Source organism: Rhinichthys klamathensis, unplaced genomic scaffold (genome assembly GCF_029890125.1).
Source record: "Rhinichthys klamathensis goyatoka isolate OS25496 unplaced genomic scaffold, OSU_Roscu_1.1 h1tg000109l_1, whole genome shotgun sequence".
Lineage (NCBI taxonomy): Eukaryota > Metazoa > Chordata > Actinopteri > Cypriniformes > Leuciscidae > Rhinichthys > Rhinichthys klamathensis.
The window spans coordinates 419046-436076 of NW_026606647.1; the positions used below are offsets into that span (position 1 = coordinate 419046).

General features: G+C 36.8%; 1 protein-coding gene across 1 annotated transcript; it reads left to right on the top strand.

Moving 5' to 3' along the window:
• The first annotated feature begins 7106 nt into the window (after positions 1 to 7106).
• Positions 7107 to 12921, top strand: mdfic2 (MyoD family inhibitor domain containing 2). The gene is made up of 4 exons (XM_056253679.1): positions 7107 to 7311; positions 7414 to 7490; positions 9807 to 9983; positions 12390 to 12921. Exons 2-4 carry the CDS (start codon positions 7418 to 7420, stop codon positions 12641 to 12643), a joined length of 504 nt encoding a protein of 167 aa, XP_056109654.1. The 5' UTR covers positions 7107 to 7311; positions 7414 to 7417; the 3' UTR covers positions 12644 to 12921.
• The last annotated feature ends 4110 nt before the right edge of the window (positions 12922 to 17031 follow it).

Below are 17031 nucleotides of genomic sequence, written 5' to 3' on the forward strand. Positions count from 1 at the left end.
GTAAGAATACAAAACCTGTCTTTAAAACTAAAATAGAAATAAGATGTAAAAAGACTCATTACTGCTGGCAATTTATTGATTTTAACAATGCAATAGGCTCAAATAATGTATCTAGTAAAAGCTATTCTCGGAGCACAGCGTAATCAACAGATTGTTAGACATGCATTTTCTGGGCCTATGACAACGCCTGATATATGGGGTCGATGAGAGTGTTCCTAATCCATCCATTGCTACAATTTATTAACTTATTATAATTGTATACACAAACATTGTAGTGATTTAGGTGACACAGTGGAAAGATGAAATCCGTTTATATTAAAAGGGGTGCTCACCCCTGAAACACAGAGCTGGCAACACCTTTCAACGGCTGCTTTTAACAACATGGTTATTGTTTTATTGATCAGGATTTTATTACATATTTGACACCCGTGTTATGTGTTAATCGAACGGCGTATAATTCTCTGACACATATTTTACGAGATTACGACCGCAATTAATTTAATAACCATTATTTTTTTGCACATTTCTGTCTGAGCGTGGTTTGTGCTGGAGTGGACCGTTTGTCTTGTGGGTATTGTCAGTCATGTGCGCGCTCTCTCGGCGGGATAGTGCATGACCTGAACGCAAGGGACGGAAATGGCCGACGGTGCACGGATCACAAACTCACCTCTACTCCTCTGTTCTCGCTCAGCCTCCTATCCTTTTGTTCCGGGGAGTGATATCACTATTAGTGGGGCCATTCATTGACGTATAATTCCACCGCTCTACACTTAAATGTTCCCATTTTATGGGAAAATTATACAACTGCAAAAGCTTTGCACTTGTATACTTTGGTAATGTCACATTTTTCAGCGAAGGACGAGTTAACCTATAGGATGAAAGAAAAAAAAATGTCACAAGAGCAAAAAGTAGCATCGATGATATTAATTACAGCACTTTTCTTGCACCTGTGCTACGGTTATTGAAAACTAACACTTCTGAAAAGCATAGTGCTGTGTGCTGAAGTAGAAATAAAGCAAAAAAACTGAATTCACACAAAACAAGAGACGAATCAGCATGTGCTCTCATCTATATCTCAAGAGTACATTTGCTGAAGGTGGCAAAAAACTGTATCAGAACTATTAATTAATTTGTTCATCTCATTCTCCATAATTGAAAGATCTTATTAGCCCAGATAATAAAGGCTCTGATAACTCTCCCACCTGAACATACAGACGGAACTCTGTGGACCTCATACTCTTCAGTGGCCTTGTCAGCAAATGTATTATTTGGCACAGAGCAATAGGTAAGAACTTGCAGGTTTGTCAAACTCATTTTCTGTCTTTTTGAAATCTTCACAGCGACTATGCTGTGCAATAACCAGCTTCAAGACCTTGAGGGCCCAAAGGTCTTTTCGAACAACTGTAGAATAATTGTTCTCCACAGGTATTTGAAGTCCAAATTGCTTAATAATCATAAATTTGGTAGTCAAGCTATGGTAGTATAAATAAAGACATGCAGAGTCCATGTACTTTAGATGCCATTGGGCATATTATTCACTCAACAAAGGCATTTGTAGTCATTAATCTGTCACATCTCCTAAATTAAAATCTGAATGTTACTGCAAATCTAAGATGAAATACCTAACATAACATTTCCTCTATCTTGCCACAATGCTAAATGTAATTAGTAAATAAAGAACAAAAACTACGTAAAAAGGCACATTTTCAGACGCACACTCACTTTGGAAGTTTCAGCAGATTTGTTTGTTTATAACCAATTCTGTAACTTTTACTAGCTACTATGAGTGAGGTATTCTCAGTATGATTTTAAGGTTGGCATAAAACGGAAGTTGCAATAGTTTTTTCTTCCCAATATATTGTAACGTATAGGCTCAATATATTGTCAATTTTGATTTCATGGTGACTTTAACACAATGTGTTTAAATGTATTCCACAGATTTGTTCCCCAATATCCCCATAAAATGCGTAAAAAGTTTGAAGACTCTGCCTGGTCCTGAATGTTTTTACAGAATAGGCTGAATGGCGTCATGACCTCTTATTCCCATATCAGTTTGAACATTTGACAACAAGCAAGCAGTTGGTTACACTGCACTGTTAAAATCATTTAATGAACAATTTGGCACATAGGCGCCACCATTAAAAGCACATTTGAGCACAACAGCACAAGGTAAGACATCAAACAGACCCAGGAACACAATAAAACACTCACTATTGGAAAACGCCAATCAATGAATACCAGCTGTTGTGAACGTTTACATTGCACCAGAGGGTCTTTTACGCTGTTTTGTAGTTGTGGTATGCAGTCTATCTTGAGAGATGAATATTTGAGACATATCACATTAAAAGATACAGGCAGATATGCTTCAGATTTGTCCCAATTAACCTTGTAATAAGATGTATCAAAGGCCTTATTAATGATGGTAATGAGAGAGATGAATTGACAGTGTTTAAAAACAGTGCTGTATGAAGATAAGCCTGCAGCACTAGTAGACGGAGGGAGACCCGACTCATGAAAATGTAGGACAAAAGAGATCCTTACAAGCAAGGACACACACACATAGATGGAGAGAGAAAATACAAGGCTAGCATTGTGTTACCCTTGACTCTTAAAGTATATATGAATCAAGGAGCTTATTATCTGGTTGACACCATAAAAGAGTTGTTCCATCCTCAGCACTACTTAGGGCTCACCTCATAATGTGCCTGCGCTTAAACCCAATCATAATCCGTCTTAGGCAATAACAACAAGACAATACTTTACTGAGAATGTCTGATGTCATATCATAATTGCACTAATGGTAAAAGCTCTCGTTGCAAAAAAAAAAATCAAATGTGCATTTTAATTCGTATGGTCAATTGTTTTCTGCTGATGGCTGGCGTAGTATTTCTTTCATCAAAAAGAACAGAAATGCCATAATGAAGACAAGAAAGAAAAAAAAACGAATATATGGAATTTGGATTATGGAAGTCCAATAATATAAAAATAAGTTAAAAAAGAAAATGTGACTGCAAAGTGTCTAAGCAACTGCTCCTCAGACTGGAATATCTATATTCTACTAGAATATCCATTTAGTGCCAAGACAATATTGCCAGGAATATCAATAATTCAAAAATATTCATCAAAGATGATCATTTTGACTTTGACATCTAATTAAATAAAAAACAGAGAGTCAAATAGTCTGCCTTCAACCAATGTGGGGCTATCAGTTAATAGAAAAAAAATCTATTTAGTCATTTACTGGGTTGAATAACTTCAAGGGTTTTCCGATCCCCTCTTGGATCACCCTGGGAATTCCCAAGTGAAGCCATCGCCTTAGGAAACCTTCACTTTCTTTGTTTGAGAGAGAATCCCCAAAAGATTTAAGTCATATACTGTTTAACTTCACCAAATCCAATTTCCTCCTTTTCTCATATTCTTGCTATATTTTGCAGTATTGTGAGGTCATTTATCTGTAGTCTTAATTGGAAATTCTGATATCTATTTTGATTGTCCTTGGGAGGGATATTTCTTTGTCATTTTCACTGGAATATGCTGGTATGATGGCCTGGTCAAGTAGCTGTCCTCACGATAGAAGCTGACAAAACCGAATAATACAAGGGAGATTTATTGGCATTATTAGCAGCCTGATGTCATCATAACCTTGTTTTAAAATTGAAGAATTATCCGTGTTAGATACAACTGTCAAGAACAACTAGTATGAAGTGTGGAATTAAAAAAAAAAAACTTTTTACTTGTTCAAATATTTCTCTTTAGCATTTTGTGATGCAAATGGTGCAAAAATTACACTCTTCAGCTTTAAAAATCATTCAAGTCTCTTCATTTTACTCAAATCAATCCACGAGAGTCTTAAGTATGAGTCTATCAGTCATTCTGTTTCAACTCATCCATCAAGATGTAAATCTTGGAACTCAGTGTCTGTGTATGGGGGATGGGAAGCTATATTTATCATTCAATTTAAAGCAGCAAGGTTTTTCTCCTTTTATACAAATGAATTAATCTATTTTTGTCATTACGCATAATGTATTTCATTACTGGAGGATAAAAGAGGGGTTAACTCATAAATAATTTAGAGGAAGGGAATCAGGTTGCAGTATAATTAATTATCAACTGGATTTAGAATATGACTCCATGGAAGATCATTTTATCTGTCTTTGTCTCAAGGTAAGAAGGAAATATTAACTCTGCGTATTATGAGCTATATTCCAACATGTCTGACATTTTACAATGTAAAATGTATGCAAAAAAGCAAACAAATATACACCAATGCATTGCATGTTGTCCTCATGATATATGGCAAAGGTACGCTGTAATTGTGTGCGAAATCACCCCCTATACCTTCATTCACTATTCCCAACATCATTCGGCACGACCCTCACAGTGCATTATGGGTATTCTTTAGTCGTTGAGTGTACATCAGTTGTACACTCGTCGTTATTGCGGGGCATTATGGGATTGAAAGAGTGCACTCAATAACGTCCACTATGGTTTCGGAGACCACTACAAATTGCTGTCCCCTCAAATAAGGGTATAGGGGTGATTTCAGACACAGCCTATGGAACTTTTGGCCCTCTAATGGTTAAAAAACAAGGATGAATATCGTGAGGATGAATATGACCCTTTACAATAGATAATGCCTTACAATAACTCTGTTAGAGAGCTACACAGTATGGCAATTTATGTTCAATGCCTTACTCACCTGTTGAGTAATACAAACGCGTCAATCCGAAAAGCCAAGCCAATGTTGATTCTCGTTTTATTACGAGCTCTGTCACATTCTCTTTTTGCCAGCAGACTCTCCTCGGTTTTGCATTTCTTTAAAACAAAGTGATTCCCCGGAGGTTAGAGATTTAGCGTGCTCCGTCCCGTCTAAAAGATAAATACTTACTGTATAATAGGCTTACTATAGTGAATCAGGGTAAGACAAAAACACATTTTGAAAGGATTGATGATGTATTGACTCATTATTTACATTTTTGAAGAAGAAAAAAACAACTTACCTTTAAAGATAGCACATACTCAACACCTGATTTGAAAAGACATCTGGTATAGTCATTTTCAATTAGCAGATCTCTTGTTCTGTAAACATATGCAAACAAAACTGATTAAAACTGCATATAATTGCATGTTGGCCTTGGATGATATATACAATTTGGTATCAAATCTTAAGTTATTAAGATTGCAATCCTACAAAGTGATGTTATGCAGTTTTTTATGCATTATGCTTTTTTTGGAAATGAAACATGCATTGTACTGAACCTACAGCATTTGATTAATTTATTTTAATGTGTGTTTTTTCCCTAGGTGGGTAGAGGAATTGGCTTGTTAGCATCAACAATTAGCTCCTGCTGCTAGATATAACTGCACCTTTATGATAGTTTTTCAAAATTAGCTGAGTGATCTGTAATCTTTCTCAAACATATTAATTGTAGTTGATGTTTTACCAGTGGCTGACTATTTCAAATGCCCCTTAAAAGTATGAAATTATCTAATTACTTGTAATTTTGACCCCATGTCAACTAGATGAGGGATCCCATTTCATTATAATCAGTATGGCACAAAGCAACATATTGGAATGATGGAATCCTAGTGATCTTAACATAACCAGCTTAATCTGTATCCTGCCTGTTGTATCCAACATGTTATATTATTCACACTTAACCAGCACTCACTGTTGAAGAAGGCATCTGGCATAGTCCAAACCCACAAACATAGCCACATCTTAATTTTTCAATTAGCAGGCCCCTTGTTCTCTAAACATATGCAAACACAGCGGGGCATCCTTTAAAATGCAACTCTAATCTGCAGGCTAGTTAGAGTAAATTGGCAGGCTTGTAAACCTTGAAAAATCTGAATAGAGCTCATTATCAGTTTATCTCTGCTGACTGGCTTTCATATGAGGAGCATGTGTTGTAAGGTAACACAGGTATGTGTAGACATGTTTGTGTGCAAAGAAAAAGCTACTGAACTTCAGTGCAGTAGTGCTACAGGCTACAGCATAAGGCTCTGAATTAAAAAAAAAAGTATTTTATTTCCTGTGAAACTGTGTGAATAATGCTGGAAGTATAGCAAGTATGTTCATAATTGGGTTTCTTCAACTTCTGACACTTTTATGTCCCAGGGGTTGATTTTTATTAACACTTACAACTATTTTTTTTCCCCCTTTTTGTTAAATCCAGTTCACATTAAAACTGTCTTGGAAAGATTTTACCTTGATTATTCATTTTTTCCAATGCAGTTTAGTACATATAGATTGTATATCATTTATCCCAGACTAAGACTTTCGATATGAAAATCAATCAAAGATGTATACATTTGAAAGACTATGACAATTTAAATGAGTAAAAAAGCCAAATATTTAATATATATTGCAATATTTATTGTGTGAAATGTATGGATGAATGGATGTTTCAAAATTCAAAAAGTCTTTTTTCCCAACTGTCCAATTGTTGTCATTTCCCCCACAAAAATGTTTGCACTTTACCAAGTGAATAATTTCACTGAAGAGCATGCTTGAAAAAAAATCAAGGTAACTAGCACTTGCAAACAAATTATTTTTAATGTGCATAATTTCCAATCAAGCTTTTGTTAAATAATTTTTAAAAACTTGAAAATAGCTTATTGAAAATAACTGAAAATATTATTTAATTGTAAAAGATATACAGAATATATATTACATTTTCTTTAGCAAGACAAAAGAGTTGGATATTTTATACAAAAAAAAAAAACGTTTAAAATGTCATTTTACCAATCGAATGGGAGTGTAAACAGTTTGTTTATAGGCTAGTTTACAGGGCCAAAATGCATTTAAACACCCAATTGAGGGAAAAAAGTGCGACACCTCAGAATCAAATATGCATCTTAAGGCGTGTTTGAACATTAATAGCGAGATCTAGCAATACATCATACATATTTGAATGAAAAACGTGAGAAAGCTTGTGTTACCTTGAGTTTTTGTTGTCAAACCATAGGTGTCAAACGCAACACGTCACGACCATAGCACGACGTCATCGGTAGACTTGGGTTGGGTGTGTCACACATGTCAATCAAAGTTGATGCTCACTTTAAACCAGCAGTGACGACTAGCGGGAGTGTTGAGAGAAACGAAACTCTTTGCTTTGACGACAGTATACTTCTGTAATTTTAAATCTCAGTAACTTTCTTATTATCTATCTTAGTGAAATACCGACGTGTGTAGCTTTAACTGCTTAAATGCGCATGCGATTATTTTTGTGTTGCTGAAGGCGTGTCGCGCATAATGCTTAGAGCTCTCATGTGATTTATATTGTCTTCACTAAGATTATATCAATGGTAAGTTTTCATACACAGTTTTAGCAGTGTCTTTGTGGGGGTTTTATGAATCGGTACATTATTAACTTGATATTTGCTTTGATATTTTAATCACACTGTAAGACAGATGGCTGGACAAAACTCTGAAATCGAGCTTGATTTGATCAAAACTGAAGAGAGAAGCTCTTTTGTAAAAGCTGGTAAGTTAGTAATAAGCAATGTAACATGTTCAAACATTAGTCTAACACTGTTCGATTTTTGGCATGGTGCATTATGTATGTTATGAGAACAATGTTTTCTCACTCATTTTGAGATGGTTATCGATTGAAGAATAAGTGCATTAGCTTTCACAGCAGTTAGAAATAGGCAAGGTGAATCCTGTCCCCTGTCATAATGGATCTGTTTTTATCCCTTTTCCCCTATAAATATCCCTTTCCCCATCCAGTAAATCCCCCAAAATCTTAAATTGTATTTTTTTAATGAATTTTACTCAGAGAGTGAGACCAAAAGAAGTGGAGACCGGGGTTAGTTGTCACACTGTCTATGACTCCTTAGATCTCCATATTTATTTATCATAAACACTTGTATTAGAGATTATATCATGCATATGGTTATGATTGTGAACAGCTGATAATGGCACACCTGAGAATCTGCAGTTTAAATCCTATGACTGTTGTCAAAGAGCATGCGCTCTCCCGTAATAAGACAAAGATTAATCTTCTACATCCGTCATATCATAACATTTTCACATCACAAAACGAGAAGACAGTGAAGACAAACTACAGAACTTTCTGGAGAAACAATTCTTTATCCTCTTTTCTAAATTATTCAATCTGAAGGAGAGAGAGAATAAAAAAGGCCAATACAGCCCAAAGCCATTTTCATTTGTCTCTCCTTTCTCTTTTTTATTTTAGACTAACAATGCAGATTCCTCTACGGAAAATATGTCCCGCGTGTTAATTAATCATAAGACATTAAATGTTAAATAAAAGAGAGAAAAGCACATTGAATAATTCATTTGGGATAGGTGGAAGAGAAAATAAACAAGGTAGTGCAGCCAAAGCAATGATTCATTAATAGTTTGCATTCAGATCTGGCAGATTCATTATTGAATGATTTCTGGGCTCACTTTGAAACCAGTGAGAGCACAGGAACACATCTCAGCATGTTTTCTAGACAAGCCTTGAAAAACATTGCTTCAGGATGAAAGAACTTTTGAAACGGGAACTGACATGGTGGATTAGAGAACATTGATTATTTTGCATATATAGTGGTGGATTTGTTTCTGACAGGGATGTTTAGAGTATTTAAGTGATTTTAGCATTGCAAAAAACTAAGTAAATGTGCAGATATAAGTAAGCTTTCCAAGAAACTGTTAAAAAAAAACCCAAAAAAACCTGTGGCTATGGCACTTTCAAAACATTGCTGTTTGTATGAGTGACTTCTGGCTCAGCCAATGGCGTGAGTTTGGGGCGGAACTATAGAGTGCAACAGTGTCCGCCCACTTTTTCATAGGGATTTTTCAAAAGTCTTCATTAAAGAATTGACTTCTGGAACCCAACTGTTGCATTCTATATCTGTTTGTTTGCAACTTGTGGATCAATTATTTTTTCTACTCTCTTCATTACGATGAAAGTGAATGGGGACCAGGGCAGTGAAGCTCCAAAAAGGACACAAATAGCATTATAATATTGCTATATTTTGACTTTTCTGAAGTCATATGAAAGCATTGGGAGGAAAAGACTGAATTTATATTTACTGAATAGGAAGCCATACACAATATTGAATTTTGAATTCTTCTTGCAAATGCAGACGGCCGTACGCATCAATTTACTGCAAAATAGTGACCTTTGACATGACGCATAACGCAGTGATGAACGCGGAAGCGCAGAGGATAGAGCAAAACAAAATTTTTAAAGAGAAATGTCAGAGTAGCTTGAGTTTGTTGTTTGTTTAAACCGCGAGAGGCGTCAAAGCTTACGTTACTTCTACGTCATACGTTGTCAAGTGATACTCTTTTGGCGTAAGTCGACTTGCGTAGGACATCTGCCGGAAGCTAGTTATTTTATTCGATAAAGTTTTAAATATGGATATTTTTCTTACACGAACTCATCGCTTCGCTTCACAAGGTCTTTATTAACACCCCAGGGCTGCGTGGAACACTTTTATCATGAATGGATGCACTTTTATGAACTTCAAAATATAAGCAGCCATTCACTGCCATTATAAAGCTTGGAAGAGCCAGGATATTTTTTAATATAACTCTTGTATCTATTCGTTTGAAAGAAGAATGTCAAATACACTCAGGATGGCTTGAGGGTGAGTAAATCATGGGGTAATTTTCATTTTTGCGTGAACTATCCCTTTAAAGGTACATATTAGTATGTTTTGAAAGGGTACCACCCAATAACAGCTTTTGTACTTGAGAGTGTAGGTGAATATAATCAACCATATCTTGCTCAATATAAATGTACTGTAAGCATGCAGACTATTCAAAAACACCTTTTCTTTTTCAGGAGCGGAGGTGTCCAGCAAAGCAACTGGGAGGCTCTCACCCATTCCTGAGCTGGATCCCTGGGAGAGAGAAGCAGACACGGACTCTACAGAATTCACTTACTCCTTATGCTCAGTGGACAGGTACAGCACGGCCGGCTCCTCCAGCAGCTCCCTGTCTGACTCCCAGGAGAGAGGAGGTGAGTCACGCATCATCACACCTGGGTTTGGGGATTGGCCAGCTTCCTCTTTCCCAGACCCCCATAGTGCCCTAAAGTGCTCTAATGAATAATAATTACAACATCAGCTGCCACCATGAATTGTCTTGTATTAAAATTCTAACTCCTAATTTTCTCTCAAATGAGCAGTGGTTTTATACATTATCTTGTTTTTCTTGTAATCCTTTGATTTTTTTATGAATTTATGTGTTGCCAGAAGCAAATAATTATGCATTTTTAAATGGTAAATTATTAAAACGTATCTTTAAATTTAAAAAAAAAAAAAAATGGAAAAGCTTGTGATTTTAAAGCTGTCTTCATCAGTTGAATAACTGATTTAAGCAGCACATTTGATTAAACTTACATATAGAGATTAATTATTAAAATCATGCACTGAGAACTCTTTTGCATGAGTATTACGATTCAACAGCTTTTTCAATATGAAATTAATTAGAACAATATATTTCCCTGCATTCAGCCAGTAGGTTCAGATGAGTTAAGGTGCAGCAGTCATTAAGTCTTTACACATGCGTTACAATGCTTTTCCTGGTGTAATATTCAGAGGTTAATCTAATTCCAACTCTTATGCTCAGAGGCAAGGGTATTTTGTCCTGCATTATGCTCAAATCTACTTAAAGCCCCATTTGAAGTTTTTATTTTATTTTTTTACATAAGACCCTAGGCTGTGTGGAAACATTTCTTAAAAACTGACCATCACATTAAGTCAACTTTGCTAAAATCCTGCTAATTATTTTGAGTCTGTGTCATTCTTCCATTTATTTAATCACCTGGAAGTCTCTGTCTCTCTCCAGCAGAGCACAGATGATCTTGTAAGGGAAAAACACCTATACAGACAGATGATAATTGATTACATCTCCACACAGCTCTATTCCTTCTCTCTTTGGAAGGAAAAGGTGATTCAGTAAATTATGCATGTGTACAGAAGTACCCTGCGAGAGCTGGTGGGCTTTTAAACTGTTGTATACAAGAGGTGCAGACAGACTGCAGGTCAATAAGGGCCTTTGAGTGTCTATCCCCATCAGCCGAACTCCCAAGGTGAGAGTTTTCAAAGAGGCATTTAGGTTCTATAACATACATAACACTGTGTGGGCTTTCTAAGCTCTCGGCATGATCATGCCATGTGTCGGTCATTGAAGCGCTTCATTTTAGCATTTTGGTGCTTTTTGACTTTTTTTACTATTTGATGGTAACGGCATGCTGTGTTGGCCAGATGTGATTATTTCAATTAAATTCTAAATGGATGCATATTGTAATGTACTGTAGTACATTTTTGAATATGTGCAAAAAGTGTGGTAGAGCCTGTCAAGTCTGTTTACTAACTTATTAGCAATATCATAATATCTAGCTCTGCTAGAGATAACCACACACAAAAAAGCTGTTTTTCCCCATGCAATGTTTGCGTACTGGTACATTACAGCTGTTTAGGCGTGTTTTTTTTTTTTTTTTCAACTAAAACGAAAATAAACTTTTGTACAAAACAGATTTCTCTCACTAGTTTTTTTCCCCACTAACAATGTCCAACTGTTTATATACATGCATCACAGGAGAATTCTGTCATATTTGTCATATTTTAGACATTTCCACCTCATCTCAGATTATGCAGTTTGTTTGATGGAAATGACAGCAGTGGAAATGACATTTTTAGCCGACTCCTTTGTCTTGTTAATGATAGTTATAATGCATTTTATAGTTAGCATTTTGTGTATCATAAATACACATGATTAAATAATATTCCGTGTCTACCTGAAAACCTTGGAGCATAAAAGTACAGTATTTTTTTTCTTATAGTGATTTTTCAAAAGTCTTCACAAAAGAGTTAAGGCCATTAACCAAACCAACCAGCTATGAGGTGAATCATAAATTTTACAAACTTTGATTTGAAGGGGGGGGGGGGGGGGGGGGAAAGCATTTGAAAATTAGACAAAAAACAAAGATACAAGACTGTGTACTGAACAGCTGTAATGTGTACAATACCATGAAGCATTGCGAATGACTAATTAAAAATGACAGATAAATATAAAACTATAGAATTAAAGATGTTGACGACATTTTACGTTTTTTGCTAAATATGCTATTAGTTTGAGAGCATAGGGACAATTTTATAGTTAGCAGTTGGTGTATATTAGATACTCATAAAAATGTTCAATTATTGCCTTTTGATTTCATGATATATAACTAGCATCTGTACATATTTTAGATACCTCACGTTTCTGCTAACTAAACAGATAAACTGCAAGTGTACTCCATTAGGGAGGTTTTACACACTTCTTTATTGCTTCTTAAATGCAGCCATGAATAAAGTATAGATGCTTTAGCACTCCCTGTTAACTGCCCACAATGTCATGATTTCTTATTTCTGTTGTTCAGAGCTCTGTGCTGGGATTGTACTGAATTGTCTCTTCTGCCGATTCTATGACCTGTTCCTCATGCTACCTGAAACATGCGAGCGAGCTGCTATCTCCATCTGCCCTACCTACATGCTTTTCTCTCCACCTGCGGAACCTGCGCACACCAACTGGAACTGCAGTTGTGATTTTGACTGTGGACTTAGGGACATCTGCCATGAAACAGGGGAATGCCTTGAGCTAGCGATGGAAATTTCGGAGGTTTGCTATCGCTAAGGTGCCTGCAAAACTGAAGACGTCAAAGTTGCTTCGTTGGAAGAACACTTTACAATTTCGTGTCACTTTGCAAATTTTGTATCAAAGAACACTACAGTCTATGCCAAAGCAAGCTAATAGATGCCCATTTAGAGCTAGAATAATCACATTAAAAATATATAAACATAAACATGACATTTAAAGCTACTATAAGTGATTTCACATGAAATTGCTACTTTTCCCATCTTCCATAGTCCGACCCCTAAAGTCACGTCATTGGTTGAAGTGGTAGAGAAGCGCCTCCAAGTTTTCTGATTGGTCGCTTTCTCTTAATAACACAAGACCTCCTGTTAAAAAGGCTCCCTAAAGGGATAGTTCAACCGAAAATGAAAATTCATAAAAAAAGAAACTCAACTCACACATCAGTTGTGGTAAACCGAAGCTCAAGCATGTTTACTTAACGCGCAAGAACCAATGAGGTTCATTCTCATGTTATGCAGCAAGTTTGAGCTTCCGCAAGAGGTTTGTTCTCGCACATCAAGCAGGATCGGTCGAGAATCCTGTTATGTTCACTGATCAATGTTTATATGTGAAAGAAAAGCCTAAATTCAATCTGTTCATCATATAAAGTGATCGAGTCTCCAGAAAATTTGGACCATACCTCTCGATTCATATGGATTAGTTTTACGATCTCTTTATGAACTTTTTGAAGCGTCAAAGTTGTCATCAAAAATATCTTCATTTGTGTTCCAAAGATGAACAAAAGTCTTAAGGGTTTGAAACGGCGTGATGGTGAGTAATTAATGACAGAATTTTCATTTTTGGGTGAACTGTCCCTTTAACATATTTTGACTCAGTTCGATTACTGTTGAAATGATCAAATATTAAAGCACTAAAGTTAACTAAACTTTAGCACTTTCAGGTTTTGTATCGGAAGGCTGATAAAATGATCCTAGGAGCTTCACTTGATAAACAGTTCTACACAATAACAGGCCCTTGTGCCAGCGTATGTTGATTTTTATCACAATGAAGAGCGAAGTGGAGAGAAAAGGCCTTCAGTGTGTCCCCATGTTGATGGCTTGTTTAAACTAGAGTGCAGTTGTTAAACAGCCAGTTTGAGACGATGTTTTGTAGGACACTTGTCCTTCTAGGGCCCATCAACCTTTGTTCTTCGTTCAGGAAGACTGCTCTCTCTCTCGAGTGCACGGCGACTGTGTAATAGATCGTTTTTGTCAGCGCCAGGCTCTCGTCACGTAATGGGGAAAGCAACACTTTTGTTCGTGTGTTTGTGTGCATGTAATTCAGGCATCTATTTCAGGGAGAGGTCAAGGTAAGAGAACGATCACGCCAGGCAGTGGGCTGGAGTGTTATTGTGTTATCTTGGCTTGCTAAACATTTGTTTTCAGTTATCAGATAGAGATACCCACTGAGTAACATGGTTGTTCAAACAGCAGGAAAACCTCAGTTTTCCAAGAAGTGTTGGAAAGTCCAGTTTTTTGCCGTAGTTAGCCAAGTGAGTAGTGTTGTCTTTTTTTCCTACAATCCTACAGTAAATGGTTGATACACATTTACACAAACAATCGTAATACTTTTGTATCAGTTACCTAACAAATCAAATTGCTGGGTTGCAACAGTAGGCGCTTTTAGTGGATTTGCCAAAATGTTTGCCAGATTAGTAGCATCACATCCTAGAAAAAAAATGCAGACTTTTGATTAGGGGACTTGTAGCATGTAAACTTGATATCCACAAGCAAAACTTCATCCTGATTTGTTTTCTGAGTTACTGTATGTTTTTTTTTGTAACAATTTCCTCGAACTCAGACTGGTACAAAAATTATTATCATAGTTAAAGTTTCCACCAAAATGCTAATGCTATAGTTATTGATACTAAAATATTTAGGGGGCGTTTACACAACACCTTTTTCAACTAAAAACTGAAAACTTTTTATGCATTTTGGCCGTTCATTTACACGACAACAGCGTTTTGGAAACGCAAACTTTTGAAAACGGTTTCAAAGTGCAAGTTTATGAATACGATACCGCCATTCTCATGCGTATTAAGTGTTCAGTCTGTTGGTGCGTAGTGTTTCTTTACAAAGTGACATCGCCAACTACTGGCCTGGCATGCATAATACAGCTTTTTTAAACGATTCGTGTGAACCGGCATCGTTGTCTGAAAACGTGTTTACAAACACCCAAAACATAATTTCTCTAACAGTGGTGTAAAATTCCTATTCTACTGTTTAAAAAAAAAAAAAAAAAATTATGAGAATGATGACATATTATGGAATATTCAAGACTATATCACTTAATTTCAGTTTACTTCATTTGTAATCAGATGGCTTTCACTGTCTTATGCACTACATAAGATCACTAAAAAAATCACTTAAATTACTCTCTAAAAAGACTTTGTGGGCATGTCACATCTTCTCTGACATAAACTGCCAGAGCAAACAGATGCCTGCTTAAATGGTAAACATCTGCATGTCTACAACTTTTGGATCTTTGTCAAATTACCTGATAGCTATGGGAGCCACAGGGGCTGTTGGGCCTCGCTAATGGTGCTGCATATGGTCTTCCCATCTATTTAAAGAACTTCACAAAAGTTAGTTTAATTCTTTGCATCTGTGACTGTCTTTTCATTGTTCATAAGGACTTTCTGATTATTCTATGGTTTTATTACTGTTCAGGGCACTCACAATGGATTATATGAGGGGGGAGGGGGTGGTCTTGGGAATCACTTTTACCTACACTGAATGAGTTACCCAAATAGAAACTTGCCAAAACCACTCCAGACACCAAAGCATCCTCATACAAAACCATCCACAATACCCTGTTCTGCATGAGCAAACACCATTTATACTTTCATGTAAAAATCTAGTTTGTTGTCAATGTTACTGAATGTTTCAGGAAAAATAAATCTTGTGTAAATAAATTTTAGGCAGTTATTGATGTCTTATGATGTGGAAATGTTCTTGAATTATGAATGCTGAAATGTGCATGTGTGAAGTCCATTATCCCTTATTTCCCAGGATTATCTAGTCCCCAATAGGCTATCAAACAACTCATGGCTTTTGAATCTGGGCCATCCGAGAGGATGTATGTCAGCCATATACACAATCAAAAAGTGATCTCCCCCTCTTATGAACTAGGGTGGCTTATATGCCTTTGGGCTATACAGACGTGTAATCCCAGTGTGCGTTTTACAGGCCCATCAAGCCCATTGGCTCATATCAGAGATACCTTTCAATCAGTAAGAGATCCCCATCTGACATGACAGGTGATTTTCCTCTGCGTCCAATTAATAACCTCATTTTAACAATTAACAGTGGAGGATTGTGGAAAGCCCTGTGGAAAGTGAAGGCCTGAGGGATTGGTAGCAGTTTTAGGTTTTGCTGAAGCAAAGCAGATTCTCCTAGGTTCACTCCCATCATCCCCAGTCATAAGGCCACGCCCTTTTCCAGGTGTTGCCCTATGAGAGGCCTCCGAGGATGGGACGGGGTAAAAGGTGGGGTTGAAGATGGGCTGGGGAGGGAGAGCGCATATGGCAGCGAATGATGGAGTACGGTGTGAAACCTCTCTGCCTTTACGCCCCACGGAGAAGAGGAAATTAAAGAGCAGGCGGAGAGAAGGAGAGCGTTAGGGGGTGTTTGTGGAAGGAAAGGGTGATTTAAGTGTCAGTGCAGGGGGGATGGGACTGTGGAGTTAATTACTGAGTAATGAGAGACAATTTATTGTGTTCTTGTTAGACACATCAAAATGCCTATTGTGAGACTCTCTGTTAATGTGTCCCCTTAGAGCTTGGTGCTAAAGGTCCCGAAAGCTTGTCTGGAGTTTTAGTAGCCAGCCAGAGTCTGATGCAGCCATCCTGGGACCCCATGGGCCCCCAGGAGCCACTGAAATACCACCAGGTGCTTTTAGTGTCGGTCCCCGAGTCAGGAGAATTTATTCCGAGAAATAATGAGAGTTGCATTAGCAGAGTATCGATCCCCCTCAGTGTGGCCTTCCCTCATGAGCCTGCGGTAAGTCTTTAGAGGCACCTCTCAACCCCACTAAATCTTCACTTCCTCAGTTACAGCCCTCTCCTGTTGTTTCCTACCTCCTGTCCATCTGTTTTATTTTAGGTCAAAGTTTGTCGTTCATCTCTGGATGTAATATTTATTCTGGAAATATTAAAACTAGACAAATAAAAGCGTGATTAGATGTTTAACGACTGTATTGTTCAGTAAAACAACGAGGTGTACCATTTAAAAACAATTTTCTCAAAATCAGACCTGTATGTAAAGCCATGTTATTAAAGCCAATATTTGATCAATAAAATATGTATTTAAAAGTGTGGTTTTTTTTTTTTTTTTACGAAATGAAATTGATCAAAAGTGACAGTAAAGTCTTTCACATCGTTTCAATTT

Bases quoted from the DNA above. Each gene is read 5' to 3' on its own strand.
- mdfic2 (XM_056253679.1), top strand. From the start codon at position 7,418: ATGGCTGGACAAAACTCTGAAATCGAGCTTGATTTGATCAAAACTGAA. The intron at 7,491-9,806 runs GTAAGTTAGTAA...TTTCTTTTTCAG, and splicing joins AAGCTCTTTTGTAAAAGCTG to GAGCGGAGGTGTCCAGCAAA. The intron at 9,984-12,389 runs GTGAGTCACGCA...TCTGTTGTTCAG, and splicing joins TGACTCCCAGGAGAGAGGAG to AGCTCTGTGCTGGGATTGTA.